The 24,341-nt window shown below is 39.0% G+C and overlaps 1 protein-coding gene across 2 annotated transcripts in view; it reads left to right on the top strand.

Annotated features, from left to right (window-relative positions):
* The window catches only part of LOC131661761 (serine/threonine-protein kinase ATM), an 89,853-nt gene that overhangs the window by 27,148 nt on the left and 38,364 nt on the right, over positions 1-24,341 (top strand). For both annotated transcript variants that reach the window (XM_058931377.1, XM_058931376.1), the window contains exons 22-29: positions 3,877-3,948; positions 4,028-4,189; positions 12,210-12,332; positions 12,680-12,807; positions 13,972-14,128; positions 14,298-14,344; positions 14,412-14,475; positions 14,822-14,896. In XM_058931377.1, the coding sequence (XP_058787360.1) occupies positions 3,877-3,948; positions 4,028-4,189; positions 12,210-12,332; positions 12,680-12,807; positions 13,972-14,128; positions 14,298-14,344; positions 14,412-14,475; positions 14,822-14,896 (828 nt within the window). The remainder of the gene's footprint in view (positions 1-3,876; positions 3,949-4,027; positions 4,190-12,209; positions 12,333-12,679; positions 12,808-13,971; positions 14,129-14,297; positions 14,345-14,411; positions 14,476-14,821; positions 14,897-24,341) is intronic.

The following is a 24,341-nucleotide window of genomic DNA, read 5'->3' as shown; positions in this document are numbered from 1 at the left end:
TGCTAAGGACAGAGCTGGCTAAGCATGTGGGGCATATTCCCTCAGAGAATCTTAGCTCTGATTGGAGTGTGTTGCCGATACCAAATGTTATGAAAGAGAACTGTGGAACAGAGTTTCATACAGATGCAAAGTCGGAAAAGGGAGATGCAATGGAGAAGAAGGAAACCAATGGGGTGAGCAAAGATGTGATCCTTGTGGCTGAGAAGCCAGAGAAGGGACCGATGAAGTCAGAGAGTTTAGAGTCACTAATATCACCTCCATCTCAGAAGACTTTGACCGCGTCGTCACCGGTTAGATATTGTTGGAAGAGGGTCCCTCCCCATTCCAAATCATCATATTCGTGGAAATCATGGATGGAGTTTCTACATCTGACGCAAGCCAAGGAGAAGCACGAAAATCATATATCGGTGGCTCTCACACTGCCGCCGAAACCACCAGACATTGGTTCATTCGTGAAGCACCTTCTAAAGCAAAAACCGTCGGCCAAGCCGCCAGATCTCAGCGAATCCGTGGTCAAAGAGAGAGTAGAGAAGAGAGGAAAGATGAAAAAGATGAGGCGTCGCATGTGCATGCGGCTGCCGCCGCCAGATCCGCCATATGCAGGTTACAATATCAGTTTAGCGTGCATCATGGTTGCTGAAGGAGGGAAGGATCCAAAAAGGTTGAGGCAAAAGCGACAATTTCAAAGGGGTTTTAAAGAGAAAAGTTGCAGACCATCATCTAGAGATAGTAAGAATGAAGATGTGCGACAGGTTCGATTGTTTGAAGTCGGTCTATCAAGTTCTCAACAATGGGATCCAGGGAGATGCAAAAGCTATAGTAGTGTTGTTGTGTTTCAAGAAAATGAACTCCAAGTATGGTTTTGTGGTTTGCTGAAGTGCAAATTTGGTCTTGTTTTAGACCCACCATTACCTTGCAAGGGAAGTGTTGGCATGTCATTGTTATATGTTGAAGGACATTTTCTCATTTCAACCTTGAGGACAAGGTTGTATTTCAGGTTGTCGGTATTGTTAGGATATTGGTTTGGGCCTTAGTCCAAACCAAATAAATAGGAGTTGGCTCAATTAGTTAGTTTTTATTCCCCAAATAATTAGGAGTAGCTCAGTTAGTTAGTTTTTATTCTCCAAATAAATAGGAATTGGACAAACGAGTATCCTATAAAGACACATTTTAACGCTCTAGGATCAAGTTCCCTCTACCATCACTATGGATTTGGACAAACGACGTACACCCAAATATTCTAGGGGTCAGATTATTTGAAGTAGACACATCAGAATAGAATGAGGATAAGACTTCCATAGGAGTTTTGGAGGAAAAGACAATAGAGGGTAAACGATTAATGAGATACGATGCAGTTAAGACAGCCTTGTCCCAATACTTCTTAGGGACTTTATTTTGGAGTATCATAGCACGTGTTTGGTCTAACAAGTGACCGTTCTTTCTCTCAGCAATCCCATTTTTGTTGAGGGGTTTTAACACAAGAAGACTAATGAATAATACCTTCTTTTTGACACAAAGAATTAAGACCGTGGTTAAAGTAATATTTGGCATTATCGGACCTAATTCTCTTAATACTCACAACAAACTGATTTTTAACCTTAGAGAAGAAGTGAAGAAACACAAAACAAACTTAAGGTTTTTGTTTTAACAAGTAGACCCAAGTTTTCCGAGGGCAATCATCAATAAGTGTTACAAACAAACGAGCACCTGATATATTTGAAACATTAGACGGACCCCAAACATCAGTATGAGTTAAATAAAACAGAAAAGTACTCATTTTACTACTGACTTGAAAAGAGACACACTTGTGTTTAGCAAGTCGACACACCTCACAACAAAGACTCTCCACATCCAAACTTTTAAATAGTGAAGAAAATAATTGTTTTATGACTCTAAATGATGGATGACCAAGGCGACAATGATACAAATAGACCTTCTCTGTTGATTTTAATTGATTATGAATAAAATGCTTTGTTGTTGCTGAATAGATTTAGAGGGATATTTTGGTTATCCAAGTAATACAGGCTATTCCATTCTCTAGCATTTCCAATTGTCCTCCCTAAATTCTTGTCTTGGAAAACACAAGCATTGTTATGAAAAACATTACATGATAGATCAGTTGTGAGTTTTTGTATGAAAATTAGGCTAGTGGACAATTTGAGAATACGAAGAACGTTTCAAAGGATTATAGACGTGTTTATTTGGATATCTCTTTGCCCAGCTACAGTTATAAGGTTAACATTTGCAGTGGATATTTTTTTGTTGCTAGGACATGGTGAATAAGTAGAAAAGTGTGTGGGTAAAGGTGTCATGTGGTCAGTGGTTCCCGAATCCAGTATCCAATGTTGGTTAAAGGGTTTATCTGAGGCATTAAATTCAAAAGAAAATTGAGACTTAAAAAGAAGAAGTGAAAAAAGAAACATACCTGAATGTACCAACATAGAAGTATCTATTGGTTTCTCTAACTTACTAAGTAGGGATCTCAACCTCTCTTCTTCGTCTTTGTTGAGTTGAATCAATTCTCTTTCTGACATATTGATGAATGTCATGCGAATGTGTCTCACTCAATAGAAAAAAAAGAATCAGCAAACTAGTTGTAAAGAGTCCTGCAACCTTCAATTGCTTATTTTTTTAAAAGTGAATAGTGCCTCCATGATGAACAGTGACACAAATAAACAGTGTTTGTGTCGGTGAACAGTACCACGGATGAACATTATTTGTGTATGGAACAGTACTGCAGACAAATGAACAGTACCACAGATGAACAGTGACCATGTGGTGAACAGTGATCCTAAACCTTAAACCCGCAAATAAGGCGGCAAGGCTTTTGAAAAAGAACCGCAATTAAGGCGGTTAGGATTTTTTTATGCGGAAACGAAACCCTCTCGAACGAGAGCTCGTGATACCATGTTTGTAATTGAAAATATATTTCAAGTATCTTAAAATACAAGCACTAATCTCTTAATATCAGACTATTCAAATTTAATGGGCCTAACTAATGGACTAAAAGCCTGAATAAAAACTACTACTAATAATAAAAATAACTTATTTACAACACTAATACATCACAATTTCGCCACCATGCTCAATTGTGTTTGGGATGGTAGGGGACAAATTGAATCTAGGATGTTGAGGGTTAGAATGTTGTTACGATAGACTGAGACAAACTTAGTATGGGATAGCTGGGGCTGGAGTTCATCTTGAATAGCTGGGTTCAAACTGCATTTGGTATAGCTGGAGGTAACAAGAAGAAGGACACGATAGTTCAACGGACTAATCTTAAGCTCTTGACAGGTTGTGGAAATTGTTAAGAGAAGGGAAAAATTCACTGATAAAGAGAGCCTCAGAGAAAGAGTAACCTGAATTTGTGCATGGCCAATGCGAACAAATGAATAATGGCGATGATAACATTGATTTATAAAACTCAAAATTTTAGGAAATCCAGTAGTAGACAAGCTAAGGATCGTTGACAAGTTCACTTGGTCAACCACCCTAGAGTTGAAGGGGGAGTACTAGAGATACATAGTGGGCTGCTATCTTGTACCGAGAAATTGGGCTTTGACCCAATCTTCTCCTATTTCTCTATGTCAGAATTCTGTTAGGAGTTAGTTACATCTAACTGTCTATAAATACTTTATTGTACTATTAGGATCATCACAATGAAATATACACTATTCTTCCAAATCTAACTCTCTACTAATAACAATTACAAAATTCTTTATTGTAATCAAAAAGTGCAGATATAAGGAAATCAGTCCTAAGAATCAAACAAACATATTCTCAATTACTCTTAAGACATGATTAATTTGTTATAAGACATTTCTATATATTTTTTGCACCTAACATTTATGTGATTTTCATTCTTTCTAAATTCAGGTGCGTGGAAAAATATTGCATCATCTTTGTGAACATCCTCATTGGTCCTCTTCCTCAAGATTAATAGATTTGGTATGAAAATAACCGGGTTTAGATTTCAATAAACTATTTGTATGTGAACATCTATCACAGTTTGCCATGTGTTTTATAGGTTAATGTAATGAGCAATATCATTACTGAGCAAATTGGACTTAAGCTTGCTTGCGGAAATGTTTTAACTTCTACCCATGCTTTACTATCTAACTTATCTTCCCTCGATGCTGTTGGTAAGGAGAACTGTGGCCTGTATTCCAGTGAAGTGGAAACTGAACAGGTATCTTTTAATTTCAATATATTTGGATTTTTGGATAAGACTGCTCTATAGATAATTAGAGCTTTCTAAAAAAATTACATAAGGCTGCAACTTAGGTAGAAAATGGGAGAAAATGAAAAAAAATGAAAGAGAGTAAGTAAATCAAAATCCGAAGTACCAAATTTGTTAAACGAAATCTACAAAATTTACTATAAGCCTATCTTCGTCTAAATAGGAATATAATCTCGTTTTTTTATTTATTTTGTATTTATTACCTTAAGTCCATATAAAACAAACTCTATTGTGTAGTTGAAACAAAGTTTCGTTTCAACATCCGATGTATATCTATATACTCACTGTCCTCTGGGGACAAATGCTTCCGGCAACCATGTTTCCTTTTTGATTTTAGCCTCTTGCTGCCATGTTACACCTTTCTTGCGTGTTCCCTATGCTGTCCAATGGCGCTAGAGGATTTTCTGTGTGAGCACCACAATCAAGAGAGTAATATTCTGCTGGTCTATGTAACCCTGAAGTTGAAAGTATACAAGCCCATTTACATGCTGAAACTCACTTGCATGTTTTAAAGCTCAGTCTTTGCCTCTGCCACGCATGACGGCGCACCTTGAGAGTTTGCCAACGGATTCTGATAGAATTAGGTAAAGAGAGAGAATGAAAAGAAACTCTCATTGTATTATGTGATGAACAGTAATACAAGAGGCTACTATATATAGCCATGTGATACAAAACAGAAAAGGTGTGAGGCGCATAACAAGCTAACAGCAGACCACTAACAAACCTGACAGCTCAGCATAACAGAATAGAAAGATAAAATGAAGGGCATATTAGTAAACTACTCTATTAGTCCCCCTTAGAAGCTGATGGCAGACTTGTCAAAGCAGCCTTATCATACACACGCAACTTGGAACGAAGAGGAACAAACTTGGCAGCAGAGAGGGGCTTAGTGAGAATGTCAGCCCATTGATCTTGAGCTGGTACATGAACAACAGTCAGACTTTTGCTGAGTACTTTCTCTCGCAGAAAGAAAATATCAAGCTCCATATGCTTAGTCCTGCTGTGAAGAATAGGATTGTGAGCCAAAGTAACAGTGCTCAAGTTATCACACAAGATCTTAGGAACTTGAGAGGAATAATGGAGTTCCTTAAGCAAGGACTGAATCCAAATGAGTTCAGCAGCTAGCTGAGCCATACTGCGATATTCCGCTTCAGCACTGGACCTTGCAACAAGCTGTTGCTTCTTGGACCACCAGGAAACAACATTAGGCCCAAGATATATGCAGGCCCCTGAAGTAGATCTCCGGTCATCAGGGTCTGATGCCCAGTCTGCATCACAGAACCCTAGCAACTGCATTGGTTGCTGAATAGGAGCAGGCTGAAGGAGAAGACCATGGTGCAGAGTACCACTTAGGTACCTTAAGATTCTTTTAACAGCCTTCCAATGATCCTCTAAAGGATTGGACAAAAACTGACAGACTTTGTTGACTGAAAAAGAGATCTCTGGCCTAGTTAAGGTAGCATATTGAAGGGCACCAACCACAGACCGAAACTGAGTAGGGTCATCAACCGCAGCAGACCCAACCTTGGACAATTTGCTGCTAGAGATCATGGGAGTAGGCATGCCATTGGCATTCAACATATTAAGCCTTGAAAGCAAATCTGTGATGTACTTAGTCTGAGATAAGAGAAGAGAACCATTAGGGAGATGAGTCACTTGAATCCCTAGAAAATAATCAAGTTGTCCCAGCTGTTTGAGAGAGAATGAATTATTGAGATGCTTGATCAAGGAAGCTATAAAAGGAGCAGAACTACCCGTGATGATTATATCATCAACATAGACCAGAATTAGAATCTGAAGTTTACCTTGATGCAACAAAAACAAGCTAGGATCACATCTACTAGCCTTAAACCCGAATTGAACCATGGCACACTTTAGCTTATCAAACCAGGCCCTAGGAGCCTGTTTTAAACCATAAATAGCCTTATTTAACTTGCAAACAAGAGTTCTGTCAGCAACTTCAAAGCCAGGGGGCTGTTGCATAAAGACTTCTTCTTCAAGAGTGCCATTGAGGAAGGCATTGTTAACATCAATCTGCTGCAATGGCCACCTGTTTGTAACAGCAATAGAAAGAACAATTCTCACAGTGACAGGTTTAATGACAGGAGAAAAAGTCTCTTGAAAATCATTACGAGCCTTTTGATGGAACCCTTTAGCCACTAATCTGGCTTTATACCTGTTTATGGAACCATCAGGATTCTCCTTAGTCCTGAACACCCACTTACATCCAATAGGCTTCCTTCCAGCAGGAGCTTTCACCAAAGTCCAGGTCTGATTTCTCAGCTGTGCCTGATGTTCTTCCTTCATGGCCTGAAACCAGTTAGGAGCAGCCAAGGCTTGCTCAACAGATGTAGGTTCAAGGTGGGCTATTAATAGAGTAGGGTGAAGTCTAGGAAGGGTGATTCCTCTTTTGGCTCTAGTTTGCATAGGGTGGATGTTTTGAGGGTGAATGGAAGGTAAAGCTGTGGCAGCAGGGTGGGAAATAAGACTAGGGCCAGGGGAGGGACCAACTGAAGGAGAGGAATATGAAGAGGAGGGAGAAAGAGTGCTAGCTTCAGCTGGATCAGAGAGAATGAGGGCAGGAGAGGAAGAAGGAGAAGAGGTAATGGGAATGGCAGTGAGAGGTTGAGGAATAGGTTGCTGACCAGAAGAATAAGAGTTGTTAGAGGGAGCAGCAGAGGAAGAGGAAGAAGAGATTGGAGAAAAATTAGGAATAGTGGGACTGCTAAGTTGAGGAAAAGCAGAATTTGAGGAAGAAGAAGGCATAGAAGACAGATTAGAAGTAGAGGGAGCAGAGGGAACAGGAGGAAAACTGAGAGAGGGAGAGGAAGAGGATGGAGTGTTAGGAAGAGAGACAGATTTTGAAGAAGAAACCAAGGTGGAATAAGGAAAATTTGCTTCATTAAAAACAACATCCTTGGAAATAAAAATGCGACCATCTGAAGCAAGGCATTTATAGCCTTTGTGAGAGGTAGAGTATCCAAGGAAAATGCACAGTTGAGATCTAAAATCAAGTTTATGAGAATTATAGGGACGAAGAAAAGGATAACATGCACAGCCAAAGACTTTAAGGGTAGTATAGTCAGGGTTTTTGTGAAGTAATTTAAAATAAGGTGAGACATTGTCAAGTATAGGTGTAGGAAGTCTGTTAATGAGATATGCAGCTGTGACAAAGGCATGATCCCAGAATTTTAAGGGAAGGGTGGACTGAGCAAGGAGTGTGAGACCAGTCTCAACAATGTGCCTGTGCTTACGTTCAACAAGGCCATTTTGGTGATGTGTATGGGGACAAGTGAATCTGTGAACAATCCCTAAATCTGTGAGATATTTGGTAAGAGGCCTAAACTCACCTCCCCCATCAGTTTGGACACATTTAATGGGACAGTTGAACTGAAGTTCAACCATTTTCTTAAACTGAAGAAACTGAACCATGGTGTCAGACTTAAGTTTGAGAGGAAAAACCCAAACAAACCTAGAGAAGGCATCAATACAGGTTAGGAAATAGGTATAACCACTGGAAGATTGCATAGGGGCAGGACCCCAGAGATCACATACAACCAGCTCAAAAGGATGAGAGTAAACTGTGGTAGATAAAGAAGAAGGAAGTCTATGAGACTTGCCAATGCAGCAAGCATGACATAACTCAGCAGGGGGTTTAGATGGAAAGGACTGATTACACAGTTTGAAGATTTCAGTGAGGGCATGATGATTGGGGTGTCCCAGCCTAGTATGCCAAAGCACATATTTATTGGATGCAATAGAATTTGCAGCATTAAAGTGTGAGGAAGGTAAAACAGTACTGACAGAGTTTAGAGAAGGATTGAAAAAGGTACTTGTAACATTATAATTGCAAGATTCATTACAAGAAGACAAAGGATTTATAGTATGATTTGCAACAGATTCAGTACACTGAGATATAGAATCTATAACATCTGTCCTATAGGAAGTATTACAATTGTATGCTGCAGGATAACTATGACTAGAACTATAAGAGGAAGAAGACTTGGACAACGGAGGAGCAGCTGGATTGGAGAATTTATAGAGGCCATCAGCACCAACAAGACCACTGAGTAAGACTTCAGAAGTAGCCTGAGATTTGACAACACAAAACTTAGGATGAAATTCAAAAAATACAGAATTATCTTGAGCAAATTTGCTCACACTCATAAGGTTTTTGGTGATGTGAGGGACATGTAAGAGATTGTTAAGAGTGAGAGATAGATGAGGTTTGTGAGGTAAGGGAAAAGACATAGAACCTACAGAGTTGATGGACAAACCTTGGCCGTTACCTATGAAAACTTGTTCAGTTCCAGGCACGGAGGCAGAGTCAGACACATTAGAGGCATCAGGAGTAACATGATGAGAAGCTCCTGAGTCAGGATACCACCACTGGTTTGCACTGCTAGCTTCAGTACCTGCATAAAAGGCTTGTGGTGCAGAAGATCTGGGAGGTGCAGCTCTGGGAGAAGCATAAGCAAGCTGCACAGGATAAACAGCACGAGGAGCCACGTGAAAAGGATTGAAGGGAGCTCGATGATGTGGATAACTAGCACCACTGGAATAGGCATAACGATAGTAGCATACTGAAGCATCATGACCAGGTTTGTGACAAATCTGACACGGTGATTTCCCAAAACGACCTCCTCCACGACCAAAACGACCACCACCGCGACCAGAACGACCACCACGTGCACCATAGGAATGATTTTCAGCATTAGCGGTGACGTGACTCGTTCCTTGAGGAAACGCCTCGGAGACGACTTGATCAGAAGCGACTGGAGTAGGAGAAGGTGTTGCTTGAGTGAGATTGACCGTCGCCGTCGCCGGTTCTGTAATCGCAGCTTTGCGATGCTTCTCCAATCGCGACTCATGAGCAAGCAAGGAAGACTCCAACTCTTCCAAGGAGCTAACGTCATCTTTGCTGTTAACGGCGGCGACAATAGAATCATAATCCTCAGGTAACGAATCGAGAACAATCTCAATTAGGTTACGAAGAGGAACGGGATCACCGATGGAGGTTAGCGACTCACTGATGTCACGTGAACGCGTCATAAGCTCAGTAATCGTTAGTGAACCCTTCGTAAGACGCCGGAGTTCTGAACGAAGTTGACGAGCCTTGGTGGAGAGAAGAACATCAAAGTAGCGATGAACTTCTGTCCACACCTGCCACGCATGCTTGCAGTCAACGAGCTTAGGAAGGAGAGCATCGGAGATGGTAGAGAGAAGCCAGGTGCAGATGAGAGCATCCTGCTGTTCCCACTCAAGAAACGCACTGTGAGATGCAGGATCTGAGGGAGACGGTGGCGGAATCACCGGAACAGTGACAAAGCGTTGAAGACGATGACCACGGACGACGCCATCAATCTGCTGCTTCCACTGTTTGAAGTTCTTGTCGTCAAGCTTAACAGAAATTAGGTGAGAAAGTTTCACCTGAGAGGAAGGGAATAAAGGTTCCATGGATCGGAAAAAAAATTTAAGCTCTGTATACCATGATAGAATTAGGTAAAGAGAGAGAATGAAAAGAAACTCTCATTGTATTATGTGATGAACAGTAATACAAGAGGCTACTATATATAGCCATGTGATACAAAACAGAAAAGGTGTGAGGCGCATAACAAGCTAACAGCACACCACTAACAAACCTGACAGCTCAGCATAACAGAATAGAAAGATAAAATGAAGGGCATATTAGTAAACTACTCTATTAGATTCTTCCTCTGTCAGACCATACTAGTCCTAGTTCTGACCTTACTTTCTTGTTTTAGGACGTGGGAACCCATCATTATGCTTGCAAATGGTCTCCAACCCAATCCCCTAGGGTTGAGATTACTTATCCCCTCTGTAGACTATCAGTTGATTATGTTATGATGTACCTAGATTTCCCTTTAATTTACTCTTTATTAGTCGGTTAGTTCATTCTCATGATTGATTACCTTTTTACCAATAATAGCCACCCCCGACAAATGTCTCATTATAATCGATGCCATATGTTTGAGAGTATCCTCTTGCCATTAGTATGACCCTAAATCAATCAAGGGTGCATCTAGTATGTGTTTGAATGTATAGATGGTTTACTTGCATCCAACGGGTTTCTTGCCTCCTTGCATCCTTTTAACAATCTCCCAAGTTTCATTATTTTTTCTTCAAATGCTTTCATTTTCTCATTCATAGTTTGAACCCAATTTTTATATTTTAATGCTTTTTGAACAAATGATGGGATTTTCATAGTCCACAACTGCAATAAAACTCTTATAGTGCGGAAAAAGATGTTTAGAAGAGACAGATTGAGTAATAAGATATTTATATTTTGCATGACATTTTATCATCTCTCAAAGCCATGGGTAAATCATTTGAATCGGTATCACAAGTATCAGAATCAGAGAATCACCAATAGAGGAATCATTTTAGTACTTACGTACGGCTCAGGTGATTGAAGTTGTTTTTGGAGCATGTCGACTTAACATATTCTTTGATACACTTGTGTTGGCTCACTAGCCTTATTCTTTGCTGGTGTTGAAGGTGTTGATTTCTGCAAAACTAAAGAAAAAGGAGGAACCGTAACAGATATAAACTCAGGTTTAGAAGTTGAGTCCGAATCATGACTCAAAACTGGCGACTCATATTAAGAAACACGACTAGGAGAAAGAACAAAAGCAGGAACATGGACTGAGTGTATCAACGATGCTAGGGCCAAGAACCAGAAACTTAGACTCAAACTCCGAGTTAATGATGTTCTCTAGATCTTCTTCTGACGTATTGAAGGTCAACGTCTCTACAATCATCAGCACGAGTATGCGAACCATCTGCAATGATAAAATAAGTAATTCTGGAAGGAGAGTTATTAGTTAAAAAGATTGAGAATCAAATATCATATGATGAGTGGCACCAAAATCAAGAATCCAAGTTCTCCATGAGCTAGTGTATACAACATTCAACGTTGAACTTGAAACCTCTAGATCTTCTTCTGACTTATTGATTTACGTTAGGGAAGGGAATGCGACTGTGTCTTGCTCAAGAGAATAAAAAATAGTCTGAATCGCATTAACAATGCTGAAAGTCTGAAAAAACAATAAAAACGAGCAAGAAAACAAAATACACTGGTTTTAAATGAACCACAAACCAAAATGCTCAAATTTGAGAATGAATCGCCACAATAAAAAGAGGTACGTCTGTTCTACCTGTGACTGAAGATTGGAGACAAACATTACCGGGCAGGGCGGCACGTGTCCTTCACGGGCCAGTGAATTCACTGGAGAGGAGATGCGTGCGGTGGTACACGAGTGTGTCTTCGGTGAAGCGTTTTGAGGGTATAGCTGATTTTTGTCCGACAGTCTTGATGACAGGGGTGGTGATGCTTGATCCGTGAAAGAAAGTGATCTGTACGGAACAGTGTTGATGTGGGTAAAAATAGGAAAGTCCCAAGACCCAAACAAGGCGAAGGCAGTGGGTGACATCCATCGACAAAAACACGAGCAAAAAGTTCAAAGAAGCTGCGTAGAAAGCTGCATTGCTGCAATGGAGGAAAAAAATAAAAGAAACCACAAAGGCGATGGTTAGAGTCTTAGCTGAAGCAAGGCCCTTAATATCGGGAGGTCGTATTGCCATGCAGAAAATATATCTGATATATTTCGAAGTTATGAATAGCGTACATGCACTAATTTGTTAAAATAGGCTATTCTAAACCTAATGGGCCTGTTTAATGGACCAAATACAATTATTATAAATATCACATGTTATTTACAACACAAACAATCTTTTTCACCTGGTTATCAACTTGTACATACTTAATGGCGATTTTTTTTTTTATAATAGTACATATTTTCATTATGCCGTAATTCTATCTTTGTACTCTGTTTCATATCTTAGCATGAAGCTTCTGTTCAGACATTATTTTGGAACAAAGGTGGTTTGTTGTTATATGGTGAGGTTATTATTATCGATTTAAGAATTTATTGATTTAATCATGCAGTGCTTTCAGTCACTGCGAAACTTGGTGCATAGCCTTTCAAAAGTTGATCTTGATTGGTTTGGGCGGGTTAAGCTTATTGATTGCATCTGTCATCTTATTTCACTCCATCCTCAATTTGGTCAGGTGATTTTTATAATTTTCATGGCCTGTTTTTTTTTTTGATTTTCTAGATACCGTGAGAATGTCCTAGAGATGAGAGAGAATTTTGATATGTTTATGGTGAAAATGTTTTTTGCTGTCTTATTTCAGTTATTATATCAGTATCTATCAAGATTTCATTAGACTTACCCGAACCTATTAAAAGTTACAATTTCAGATGCTACTGCCTAATCATAATCTTACTATAGCAAGTGTTGGTAATAGAAAAATAACAGCACTGATTTACTCGCTAATCACTACATAGTGACACTTTGTATTAGTTGTAACTTTAATACTTATCTGGTTATCCTTTGTTTTTTCTGTTTTGACAGACAATGATAGAAAGATTACTTATGATGCTCAATGATATGGATTATCGAGTTCGTTTATCATTTGCAAGAAAGGCTGGTGTTCTTTTCCAAACATGGGATGGTCATGAAGAGCTTTTTCAGGACTTGTGGTAAGTTTCACTTCAAATGATCACGACACCGCAATACTTCAATTGAAATGAGTTTTTCACAACATGATGTTCATATTTATTGTTTTACAATTAGACCTTATTTGGGGAAGTTTTTGGAATTTAGGGTTGTAATTTTTGTTTTATTTATTACTATCCTTCAATTGAACTGAGTTTTTCACAACATGATGCTCATATTTATTGTTTTACGAGTAGACCTTATTTGAGTAAGTTTTTGGAGTTTAGGGTTGTAATTTTTGTTTTATTTATTATTATCCTACAATAGTAAACATTTATTTGCATTTCCATGTGTTAGGATACTAATGTTATTGTAGTATTTGTTGTATCTGAGCCATAGGCTTCTAGCTTAGCTCTATTAGTACGACTGCAACTGCCTCAGGCAGTTTTCTGTTAGTGCTAGCTGTATCTTCTTTATGCAGTTACGGTTACAATTACAATTATCGATCATATTTCTTAAGAATTGTGATTTGGGTCTAACTCAATCATGCAAAACTGGCTTGTAAAGTGAGAATTTCCCCCACTTATAAAATATGCTCTGGTCACATATTGTCCGTTGAAACTCTTAACACACTCCCTCACGTCGAGGTGTGTGGATATAAAGGGTGGGTGATTCGATAGCAGAAAACCAATAGCAGGTGACCGAACGGGTCTTAAATCGGGCTCCCATACTATCTTAGAATGTGTGGGTTGGACCTAACTCATCCCTACAAAACTGACTTGTAAGTTGAGGGGTACCACTTTATATAAGCCCATATTAGGCTCTATCTTTAACTAATAGTTTTGGGCGTGAGAGGGTGTATTGGGTGAAACCCATGTCCCACATTGGTTAAAGATAGAGCTTAATAAGAGTTTATACAAAGTGACACTCCTCACCTTACAAGTCGGTTTTGTTGGGATGGAGCCCAATCCACACTTTCGAAGACATTTGTGTAAATGCCGCTCTTGAATCTCTTTAGATTCTAAATGAAAAATATTCAAATTTATTCTCCTTAGGTTTTCTAAATTCAATGAATTCAGAATTCTAAAACCAGGTATCCTTAGGTTCTAGTGGCCACTCAGTGAATCATCAATTAGTTCCCAATTCCCCAAGAAAATATTCATATAAGGATATCCATGATCATTCTTTGGCTTTGGTTGTTTTCCCAGTTCCAATTTTGGTGTTCCTTTGGTGGTCTTTTCCAAAGGAAAAACTATCAGTGCGAAGGAAGTGCTAGCTGCTGGTCCTCAGCCTCAACCTATAATAGAAACAGTTTTGATTACTCTGATGCATGTTGCACTGCATAGTGAGAAGGTGGAGTTAGAGGTAATCATATTGATGTCACATTTCTTTTTTGCTTACTTTTAAAGTTTTTTGATCCATTCTTGTGCTGCTGTCTAATGTTATTCTAGTGTATGATACAAACTAGTTAACTTTTCTTTTTTATTTAGCAGTGCTATTTGTTTCCTTTCTGATCCTTGATTACTTTTTTCAGGCTGTTTTTATGATATGTGTGGTTTCTGCTGTTGATCCTTGTCAAAGGTACACAAAATATTTCCCCGTCATTTTAAAACCTTCACTTTTTCTTATCTTCCGTTATTTGTTCCAGGGAATTGGTCAGCGCTGTACTTGACAATCTTTCTAACGAGCTTCAATATTTGAGTAGAATGAAGGTAGTTGTTTTTGATGTTTTTGTTTTAGTTTGACCATGTGCAATGACTATTTGATTGTAATTGCCTTTCCTGTTTCTGTAGTTTGGTGTTACCAAATTTATGTTTGTGGCATTAGGTTGAAAAATGTTTAAACTTGATTTAAAAGTTTGACTTTTTACTTTTCTGAAAAGAATTTTTTTTAGTTAGATGCAAATGTAATTTATTTTTTTATAGAACCCATTTTGCTTTTAAGCTGCATCTGCATTCTAGACCTTAGATTGGGGCTTACAAAAATTATTTCATTGGAGCTTCAAAAAGCTTATGAATACTCAATGGTTTCTTTTGACTTCAACTTTCTTTTATGCAGTATTTAGAGGAACTTTTGGGATCACTTCTCTTTTGTTGGGTAGCTTGTGGTGTAAGCTTGGCTGCACTTGTTGAGGTAATTTGTTCATTATATATTTTACAAAGTATTGAGCAGTGTTATCAAATAGTGGCTTCGCCATAATGGTAAATATCGGCCGATATTGCAAATTTTTCCCACATAGTTTTGCCTTTGGTACCGCTCTACATAGCCTGTCAGTTGTGAATGCAATACATGTTTCTTATATATAGGACATCGGGTGATATTTTAAATTCCATTTGAAATTTGATAACAAATTCTATGTTTCCTAATTGACAAGTTGAGCAGTGGTTTTATTTCTTGAAGATTTCTCATTAGACCCCATGGTCTCTCACGCAATGGTTTTATGTCGTCGTGCTTCCGTAGATGCATCTCCAAAATCATCCATTTTTTTGTTTAACGTTGTTTTGTTCCGTAGATGCATCTACGGAAGCGTTAAAACATGGGATTTTCCATATTAATTGGGAAAATCTCAAATTAATTTCTCAATTGATTGGAAAAATCCCAAATTAATTAACTATATGCAACAGAAGCGTTAAAACATAGTGAAAAACTTAGAATTTTCCCAATTAATGGGGAAAATCCCAAATTAATTTCTCAATTAACTGGAAAAATTCCAAATTAATTAACTAGATGCAACAGAAGCGTTAAAACATAGTGAAACTTGTATTTTTCCAATTAATTGGTAAAATCCCAAATTAATTTCCCAATTAAGTTGGAAAAGTCCCAAATTAATTGGTAAAATCCCAAATTAATTTTCCAATTAATTGGGAAAATCCATAAGATAACAGAATATTCCGTAGGTGCATCTACATAACACTCTATTTTCAAACCCTTCTGTAGATGCATCTATGAAACTTGGGATTTTCCCAATTAAATGGGAAAATCTCAAGTTTCACTATGTTTTTAACTAATTGGGAAAATCTCAAGTTTCACTATGTTTTTAACGCTTCCGTAGTTTATCTATAGAAGGAGACAATTTTTTTTGCATAATAAGGGTGCTTCCGGATGTGCATCTACGGAAGCAGGGGACAAATATGTTTCGTATATTCTAAACACCCTTTTCAAACCAGCGATTGAGGAAATAGTGATATTAGGGCGACCGGAAATGACTTTGGTGTATAACAAAAGCTATTTACGTGGATGTGAGTTGGCGACTGCAGTTGGAAAGGGAGAAATGATTTTGTGAGGGTGAAGGCAATCGAAAATGTCTTTAGTGTACCATAAAGGCCATTTGAGTGTCTGCCAGTGTGGGGACGCAGTTGGAAAAAGAGAAATGCCATGCTACCATCGAAGGGTGAAACACACTCCAGGGCGTTTGATCATTTGGTCACGGGGTATAGTGCCTTGTACGTGTGTTAAGACAGTAAGGAGAATGGTGGTCGCTTAGATAGGGGTCATGTCCTCACATAGCGGCGGTTGGTGGTCGCGTAGATAGGGGCCATGTCCTCGCATAGCGGCGGTTGGTGGACATGGGTGCTGTGGAATTAAACTGTAGGTGACCCAAATAGTCAATATATGAGATTTGGATTTTCCATACACCCGCTTACGCCCAACAAGATTGGGATTGATGCGCATATATAAACGGTGCATTGCTCGAATCGATAGGCTCTTGATACCATGTTAAATTTAGAGTTTGGCGTAACTCATCCCTATAAAATTGGTTTGTAAGGTGAGGGGTGCCTCTATATATAAACTCTTTTTAGACTCTATCTTTAACCATTGTGGAATTTGGGTTTCTCCCAATACATATAGGTTTATTGTATTCTAACACTCCTCCGGAAGCTGGAACATATATGTCATATGCACCAATTTTGTTACAAATAGATTCATTCCAATTTAGTAAATATGTCAGCTAATTGATAATTTGAAATCCAGAAAATCAGTTATGATATTTTCTAAAAGAACCTTATTTCTTACAAAGTGACAATCGATCTCTATGTACTTAAGTTCTTTCATGAAAAATCAGGTTGGAGGCAATATGTTGTGCAGTTTGATTGTCACAAATTATTTTTTTTTGTCTTGAAGTCTCCTAGTTTGAATTGTTGAAGTAATTGTTTTATCCACATGAGTTCACAAACTGTTGCTGCCATAGCACGATATTCCGCTACTGCACTAGACCTTGCAACTATGTTCTGATTTTTGCTTATGTTGGAATATATTATTTCTATTTGTATTATTTCCCTATTTGTATTATTTCCCTTTATTCTCCATTAAGGAAATAATTAATGTCATTATTGTATTACCATTATATATATCAACCACCATTATATATACCAGCCTAGAGCTGAGGAATAAAATATAACAGCTTTTTTACCATTCCTTTCAATATGGTATCAGAGCTCTGGGTTAGGGTTTACTGTAAAACTTCCACAACAGCTTCTGATTGACATACCCGTTTAATCCCCTATGGCGAATCACGGCACGAATTGGCCCGCTCTAGGTTTTGCCTACACCGGATCCAATAATGGCGGTGGCGGTGGCCGCGGTGATGGCGGTGGCCGCGGTGATGGCGGCGGCCGTGGTAACGTTGGTGGCCGCGGTGATGGCGGCGGCCGCGGTAACGGTGGTGGCCGCGGAAATGGCAATGGTGGCAGAAACGGCGACGAAACATCGGGTGTCACAAACAATGGCAGTTATTTCAATATAGGCGGCAATGACCAAGAGGGTTCCTCATACTCCCTCAAGGTCAATATTCCTAAGATGAATGTGAATAACTATAATGAATGGGTCCAGACAGTTCGCTTGGTATTGGATAGCAAAGGGAAGTTGGGTTTTTTAACTGGAGCAGTAGCTGAACCGACAGTAGGAGACCCTCTTTACCAACAATGGAAATCTGAAAACTCCTTGATTATTGCGTGGTTGGTAAGCTCTATGGAAACTGGAATAGGTAAGCCTTATATGTTTTTGCCTTCTGCAAAGGATGTATGGGAAGCTGTTAAGGAAACATACTCTGATATTCAAAACTCTTCTCAAATTTTTGGTTTAAAATCAAAGTTATGGCATGCGAAACAAGGGGACATGAATGTTACTGCTTATTACAATGAGTTGTTGACCCTTTGGCAAGAGTTGGATCTATGTTATGATGACAATTAGATGTGTACAGAAGATAGTGTTTTGTTTCTCAAAAGACAAGAAAATGATCGTGTCTTCATGTTTCTCGCTGGGCTCAATAAAGACCTTGATGAGGTAAGAGGTAGAGTTTTAGGAAAAATACCATTGCCAACTCTTCGTGAAACTTTTGCAGAAATAAGAAGGGAGGAGGCACGACAAGGTATTATGATGGGCAAAACACCACGAAGCTCTGAATCTGAAGGCTCAACCTTGGCTACTAGGAACCTTGACGAGGAAAAAAGGGTAGACAAAGTTCCTTGGTGTGACCACTGTAAGCGTGAATGGCATACGCGTGAAACCTGTTGGAAGCTCAAAGGGAAACCTCCTAACTGGAAGAAGAAAGGTGGTCGTGCATTTCAGGCTAGTAATTCTGATCAAGAGCAGCAAATTTCTTCAACGCAGCTTCCACTCACTACAGAACAACTAGACAGACTGTACAAACTTCTCGAGTCTCCAACTCCTTCTTGCTCTATAACAACAAAAGGTAATTCTGCATTTATTAGTGTCAGTCCCAGTCATACTTGGATAGTAGATTCAGGTGCCTCTGATCACATGACAGGTGAATCTATTTTTTTCTCTTCATATAGTCCATGTGCAGGTAACCAAAAAATAAAAATTGCAGATGGCTCTTTTTCAGCCATTGCAGGTAAAGGGTCAGTTGTCTTGTCTCCAATGTTAACTCTGAAAAATGTCCTTCATGTTCCAAATTTATCATGTAATTTAATGTCCGTCAGTAAATTAGCCCAAGATATAAATTGTCAAACTAATTTTTTCCGATCTCACAGTGTCTTTCAGGATTTGAACTCGGGGAAGATGATTGGCAGTGCTAAGGAGAGTGGAGGACTCTACTACCTTGACATTGGATCTGCATCACAACTACCTTCAAAAACAATAAGTTCCTGTTTTGAGTCTTTTTCTGTTTTGAATAATAAAGATGAAAACATTATGACATGGCATTTAAGATTAGGTCATCCTAGTTTTCGTTACTTAAAACACTTGTTTCCTAAGTTATTTCATAATAAGAACTTTTCTTCGTTTAAATGTGAAGCATGTGAGTTTGCAAAACATCATCGTTCCCAATTTTCAATACAGCCTTATAAACCATCAAAACCTTTTTCTATTATTCACTGTGATGTTTGGGGCCCTAACCGTACAAGTACACTCTCTCTCAAAAAATGGTTTATCACATTTATAGATGACCATACAAGAGTATGTTGGGTGTACTTGTTAAAGGGGAAATCAGATGTTTGTCAGGCTGTAAAGAATTTTTTTACAATGGTGCAGAATCAATTTCAAACAAATATCCAAGTCTTTAGAAGTGATAATGGCAAAGAATATTTTAACACTATCCTGGATGATTTTTTTCAAAAAAATGGGATTGTACATCAAAGTTCATGTCCTAATACTCCTCAACAAAATGGAGTTGCCGAAAGGAAAAATAGACATTTATTGGAGGTTGCTAGAGCTTTACTTTTCACAAATAAAGTACCAAAATATTTGTGGGGCGAAGCCGTTTTAACAGCTGCATATTTAATTAATAGAATGCCCTCCAAAGTTCTTAATTTTCAAACTCCGATTAATACTTTCAAAGAATGTTTTCCTAGTTCTCGTGTTTTAACTGATCTGACATTAAAAATCTTTGGTTGCACAGCTTTTGTTCATGAACATAAGAATGTTGGAAAACTTGAACCACGTGCTATAAAGTGTGTTTTTGTTGGATACTCCCCAACCCAAAAAGGATATAAATGTTTTGATCCAAAAACCAAAAAAATGTTTGTCACTATGGATTTACATTTTTTGAAAATAAACCTTTTTTTGATGACACTCATCAAGGGGGGGATATAAAGGAAGACTTGTTTCAAATTGAGAACATGAGTTTTTTAAATAATTTATCTTTGCCTGTATCACAAAGTTCTAAGACTTATACTTCTGCACCAACAGAAAATGGCCATGATTCTTTATTTAATCCTACTCCTGTTATGAGTAACGATCCTTGCGAATATAAGCCTACATTTTCTCATGTAGAAAACAATGAAATTCCTGAAAACGATGATAGTGATGATCTAATTGAAATGCCACAGAATAATGAGTCACTTCAGGAAAACAGATTTGAATTAGGAAACGGGATTTGAAAAGGGAAGGTATTTGTAAAAAAGAACCACAAAGGAATGAATGAGTCCACATCTCCACACTGTCAGGAATCTGAACCGGGGAATGATCAACCTCCTAAGAATAGGAAAGGTAAGTCCATATCTGTTTCTGAAAGTCGTATTTTGTATCCTGATATAGATGATCCTGTTGCCATTAGAAAACCTGTTAGATCGTGTACTAAACACCCCATGTCCAATTTTATATCATATTCAAATTTGTCTTCATCTCTGTCTGCCTTCACCTCAAAATTGTCTAGTGTAGAAATTCCAAAAAATGTACAGGTTGCTCTAGAAATTCCAAAGTGGAGGGAAGCTGTACTTGAGGAGATGAAAGCTCTAGAAAAGAACAAAACTTGGAGTGTTATGACACTACCGAATGACAAGAAGACAGTTGGATGCAAATGGGTGTTTACTGTGAAGTATAATTCAGATGGGTCCATTGAAAGGTACAAGGCTCGCTTGGTGGCTAAAGGATTTACTCAGACCTATGGTATAGACTACTCAGAGACATTTGCTCCTGTTGCAAAACTGAACACTGTAAGAATTCTTTTATCTCTTGCTGCTAACCTGGATTGGCCCCTACATCAGTTAGATGTTAAAAATGCCTTTCTTAATGGCGATCTAGAAGAAGAAGTATACATGGACAGTCCTCCTGGCTTTGAAGACAAATTTGGATCAAATGTATGCAAATTAAATAAGTCTTTGTATGGATTAAAACAGTCTCCTAGAGCTTGGTTTGAAAAATTCACTCAGTCCATGAAGAAACAAGGGTACATTCAAGGACAGGCTGATCACACCTTATTCACAAAGTTCTCCCATGATGGGAAATTGGCTGCCCTGATTGTATATGTTGATGATATTGTCCTTACTGGAGACGATACAGTTGAAATGGCAAGAGTAAAAGAGAAATTAGCAGTAGACTTTGAAATCAAGGACTTAGGATCCATGCGATATTTTCTTGGTATGGAGGTTGCTCGGTCAAAGAAGGGTATTGTGGTTTCACAGCAGAAATACATTCTAGACTTATTGAAAGAAACATGAATGAGTGGATGTCGTCCTGCAGATACCCCTATGGATCCTAATGCTAAATTTTGGGGAGAAGGTAGTGTTCCTGTTGACACTGGAAGATATCAGAGGTTGGTTGGAAAACTGATTTATTTGTCACACACCCGACCTGATATTGCTTTCTCAGTTAGTGTAGTAAGTCAATTTATGCATTCTCCTTACGAGGAACATCTTGAGGCAGTCTACCGGATACTGAGATATTTGAAGGGAAAGCCTGGTAAACGCTTACATTTTAAGAAAACTAGTGAAAGAAATGTGTCTATCTTCACGGATGCTGATTGGGCAGGCTCAGTCACTGATAGAAGATCAACCTCTGGATATTGTACTTATGTTTGGGGTAATCTTGTGACATGGAGGAGCAAGAAACAAGGAGTTGTAGCAAGAAGTAGTGCAGAAGCTGAGTTTAGAGCTATGTCTCAAGGTATTTGTGAAGGGTTATAGATCCTTAGAGTCCTAGAAGAACTTAAGATGAAAATTTAGCTTCCATTAAAATTATACTCTGACAGTAAAGCTGCCATTAGCATAGCTTATAACCCAGTTCAACATGACAGAACCAAACATATTGAGATTGATCGACACTTCATAAAAGAGAAGTTAGATGCTGGAATCATATGTCTCCCTTTTGTGACTTCAAATCAGCAAACTGCAGATATCCTTACCAAAAGTTTGGCAAGACCAACCTTTGAGCATTTGATTGACAAGTTGGGCATGATAGATATCTATGCACCAACTTGAGGGGGGGGGGGGGGGGGGGGGGGGGGTGTTGGAATATATTATTTCTATTTGTATTATTTCTCTTTATTTTCTGATAGAATCCATAATATTGATGTTGGGCTGGGTCCATGTAGGCCCACTAATTGGGAAGTTTAGTCTAGGAGAAAGGTTAGTGGGGACAAGCAGTTACTTAGGGAGTGCTATATATATGCACATGGGTAGTGGTATTGAGGGGCAGAGAAGTGTTTTATTTCAATTAGGAGTTATTACTCTGGTAGGAGCAGTTTGCTCTGGTGGTTACAATTGTATTTCTTTTTCCATTTCTTCAATTCAATCAAAAACTATCCCATTTATTATATCAATTTCTTGGGTTTCTATCATTGGTCCGACCTACCGGATTCATCGAGAGGAGCCAGTGAATTTGTGATTAATGCCACCAAAAATGTCTGAGAGAGTGGATGAATTGGAGGATCGAGTTGCGTCAATGGAAGAAGCGTTTGACGCGAGAGTGTCGACATTGGAGGAAACGTTTCGCCAAACGCTTGCTGATTTTCGTCTCACTTTGGTGGAAGAATTCGCGAAGATTCGACGGGAGCCTGAAAAACCACAACCTGTTGTGGGGGAAACGGTGTCGGAGTATCGGATGGCGGTGAAGAAGGTGGAGTTACCTTCATTTGACGGTGAGGATCCTGTTGGATGGATAACGCGTGCAGAAACGTATTTCGATGTACAAGGAACGGCGGAGGAAGTGAAGGTTCGATTGGCTAAGATAAGCATGGAAGGAGCAACAATCCACTGGTACAATCTCTTGCGAGAAACAGAGGAAAATCTGACATGGGAGAAACTGAAACAAGCATTGATTGATAGGTACGGAGGGAGACAGAGTGATAATCCATTTGAGGAACTAAAGGATTTGCAGCAAGAAGGAAGCGTCGAGGACTACATCAGTGCATTCGAGTATATTTCTTCTCAAGTGAGAAGGTTGCCGGAGGAGCAATACCTGGGGTATTTTCTTGGAGGACTCAAACCAGAGCTTCGATTGAAGGTAAGAACTTTCAACCCCCATTCACGGTTGCAGGCGATGAAATTAGCGCGTGATGTGGAAGATGAATTACGTGGGAAGTTGCTGCCTCGAAACAGCAAAGGTCGTTTTGCGAAAGCAGGAAGAGAAATGGATAATGGGCTTAAGTTTAAAACTCAACAGGGGTCAAATGATGACGCAGGCCCTACAAAAGATAAATTTGGATATGATCCATTGCTGAGAACCCAATTGCAAACGGGTCAATCCAATTTGAATCTTAATCAGAATTCTGCAATGCGAACGAGCAGAGAGGGTACACGACGAGACAACCATGGTGATCGGAACAGAGGTGTCAAGCATCTACCATATTCTGAATTAATGGATCGCAAGGCAAAAGGACTTTGTTTCCGTTGTGGAGAGCGCTATACTCCTCTCCATCAATGTGCGGAAAAACAATTGAGGTTGGTGATCATGGGTGATGATGAAGCTGTAAACGACAACGGCGAAGTTATGGCAATCGAACTGCAAGAAGGAGAAGTGCAAGCAGCAGTGGACTGTAAGATGATGGCAGTGTGCAATCCCGAACTGGGAGGTAGAGTTCAAGTTCCTTTTTCTGCTCCATTGCAACTTGTCGGAATGGTGAAGGGGGTGGTTGTAACGGTTATGATTGATACCGGAGCTAGTCATAATTTCATCTCTCCTCAAATGACAACATTGTTACAACTATATGTAGATAAAAGTAAGGGAGCGTGTGTTAAATTGGGGAATGGTAATCGTACTACTGCTGTGGGAAAAAGTGAAGGAATGGAAATTCAGTTTGAGAAATTTTCTACTAAGGTGGAAGCTTATGTCTTAGAATTAGAAGACATTGATATTGTTTTGGGAGTGAATTGGCTGCAAGGATTAGGTAAGGTGAACTTTGATTGGAAAGAAAGAGCCATTAGCTTTTCTTGGAAAAATGAAGTAAAAAAATTGCAGGAAACTGCATTTAAAAATAAGCAACTTGAAAGGGAGATGCAAATGGACAAGGCTATTATCAACCCTCTGTACAACAGTATGCAAACAAAAGAATATGCAGGAAAAAGACTGGAGGAAAGCCTTATTATGCAGCCACAACTTAACATAGCCACCATGAGTATTGTGCAGCCAAGAAAAGTCACAAGGTGGGAGGGAAGCAAAGAAATTATCAGCTGGGGAAGTGAAAATCAGTTGCTGAATCATTGTCCTTATGATAGCCTTGAGGACAAGGCTCATTTTGTAGGAGAGGATAGTGATAGAATCCATAATATTGATGTTGGGCTGGGTCCATGTAGGCCCACTAATTGGGAAGTTTAGTCTAGGAGAAAGGTTAGTGGGGACAAGCAGTTACTTAGGGAGTGCTATATATATGCACATGGGTAGTGGTATTGAGGGGCAGAGA

This window comes from Vicia villosa, linkage group LG3 (genome assembly GCF_029867415.1).
Source record: "Vicia villosa cultivar HV-30 ecotype Madison, WI linkage group LG3, Vvil1.0, whole genome shotgun sequence".
NCBI lineage: Eukaryota > Viridiplantae > Streptophyta > Magnoliopsida > Fabales > Fabaceae > Vicia > Vicia villosa.
This window is presented reverse-complemented; position numbering and strand designations above follow the sequence as displayed.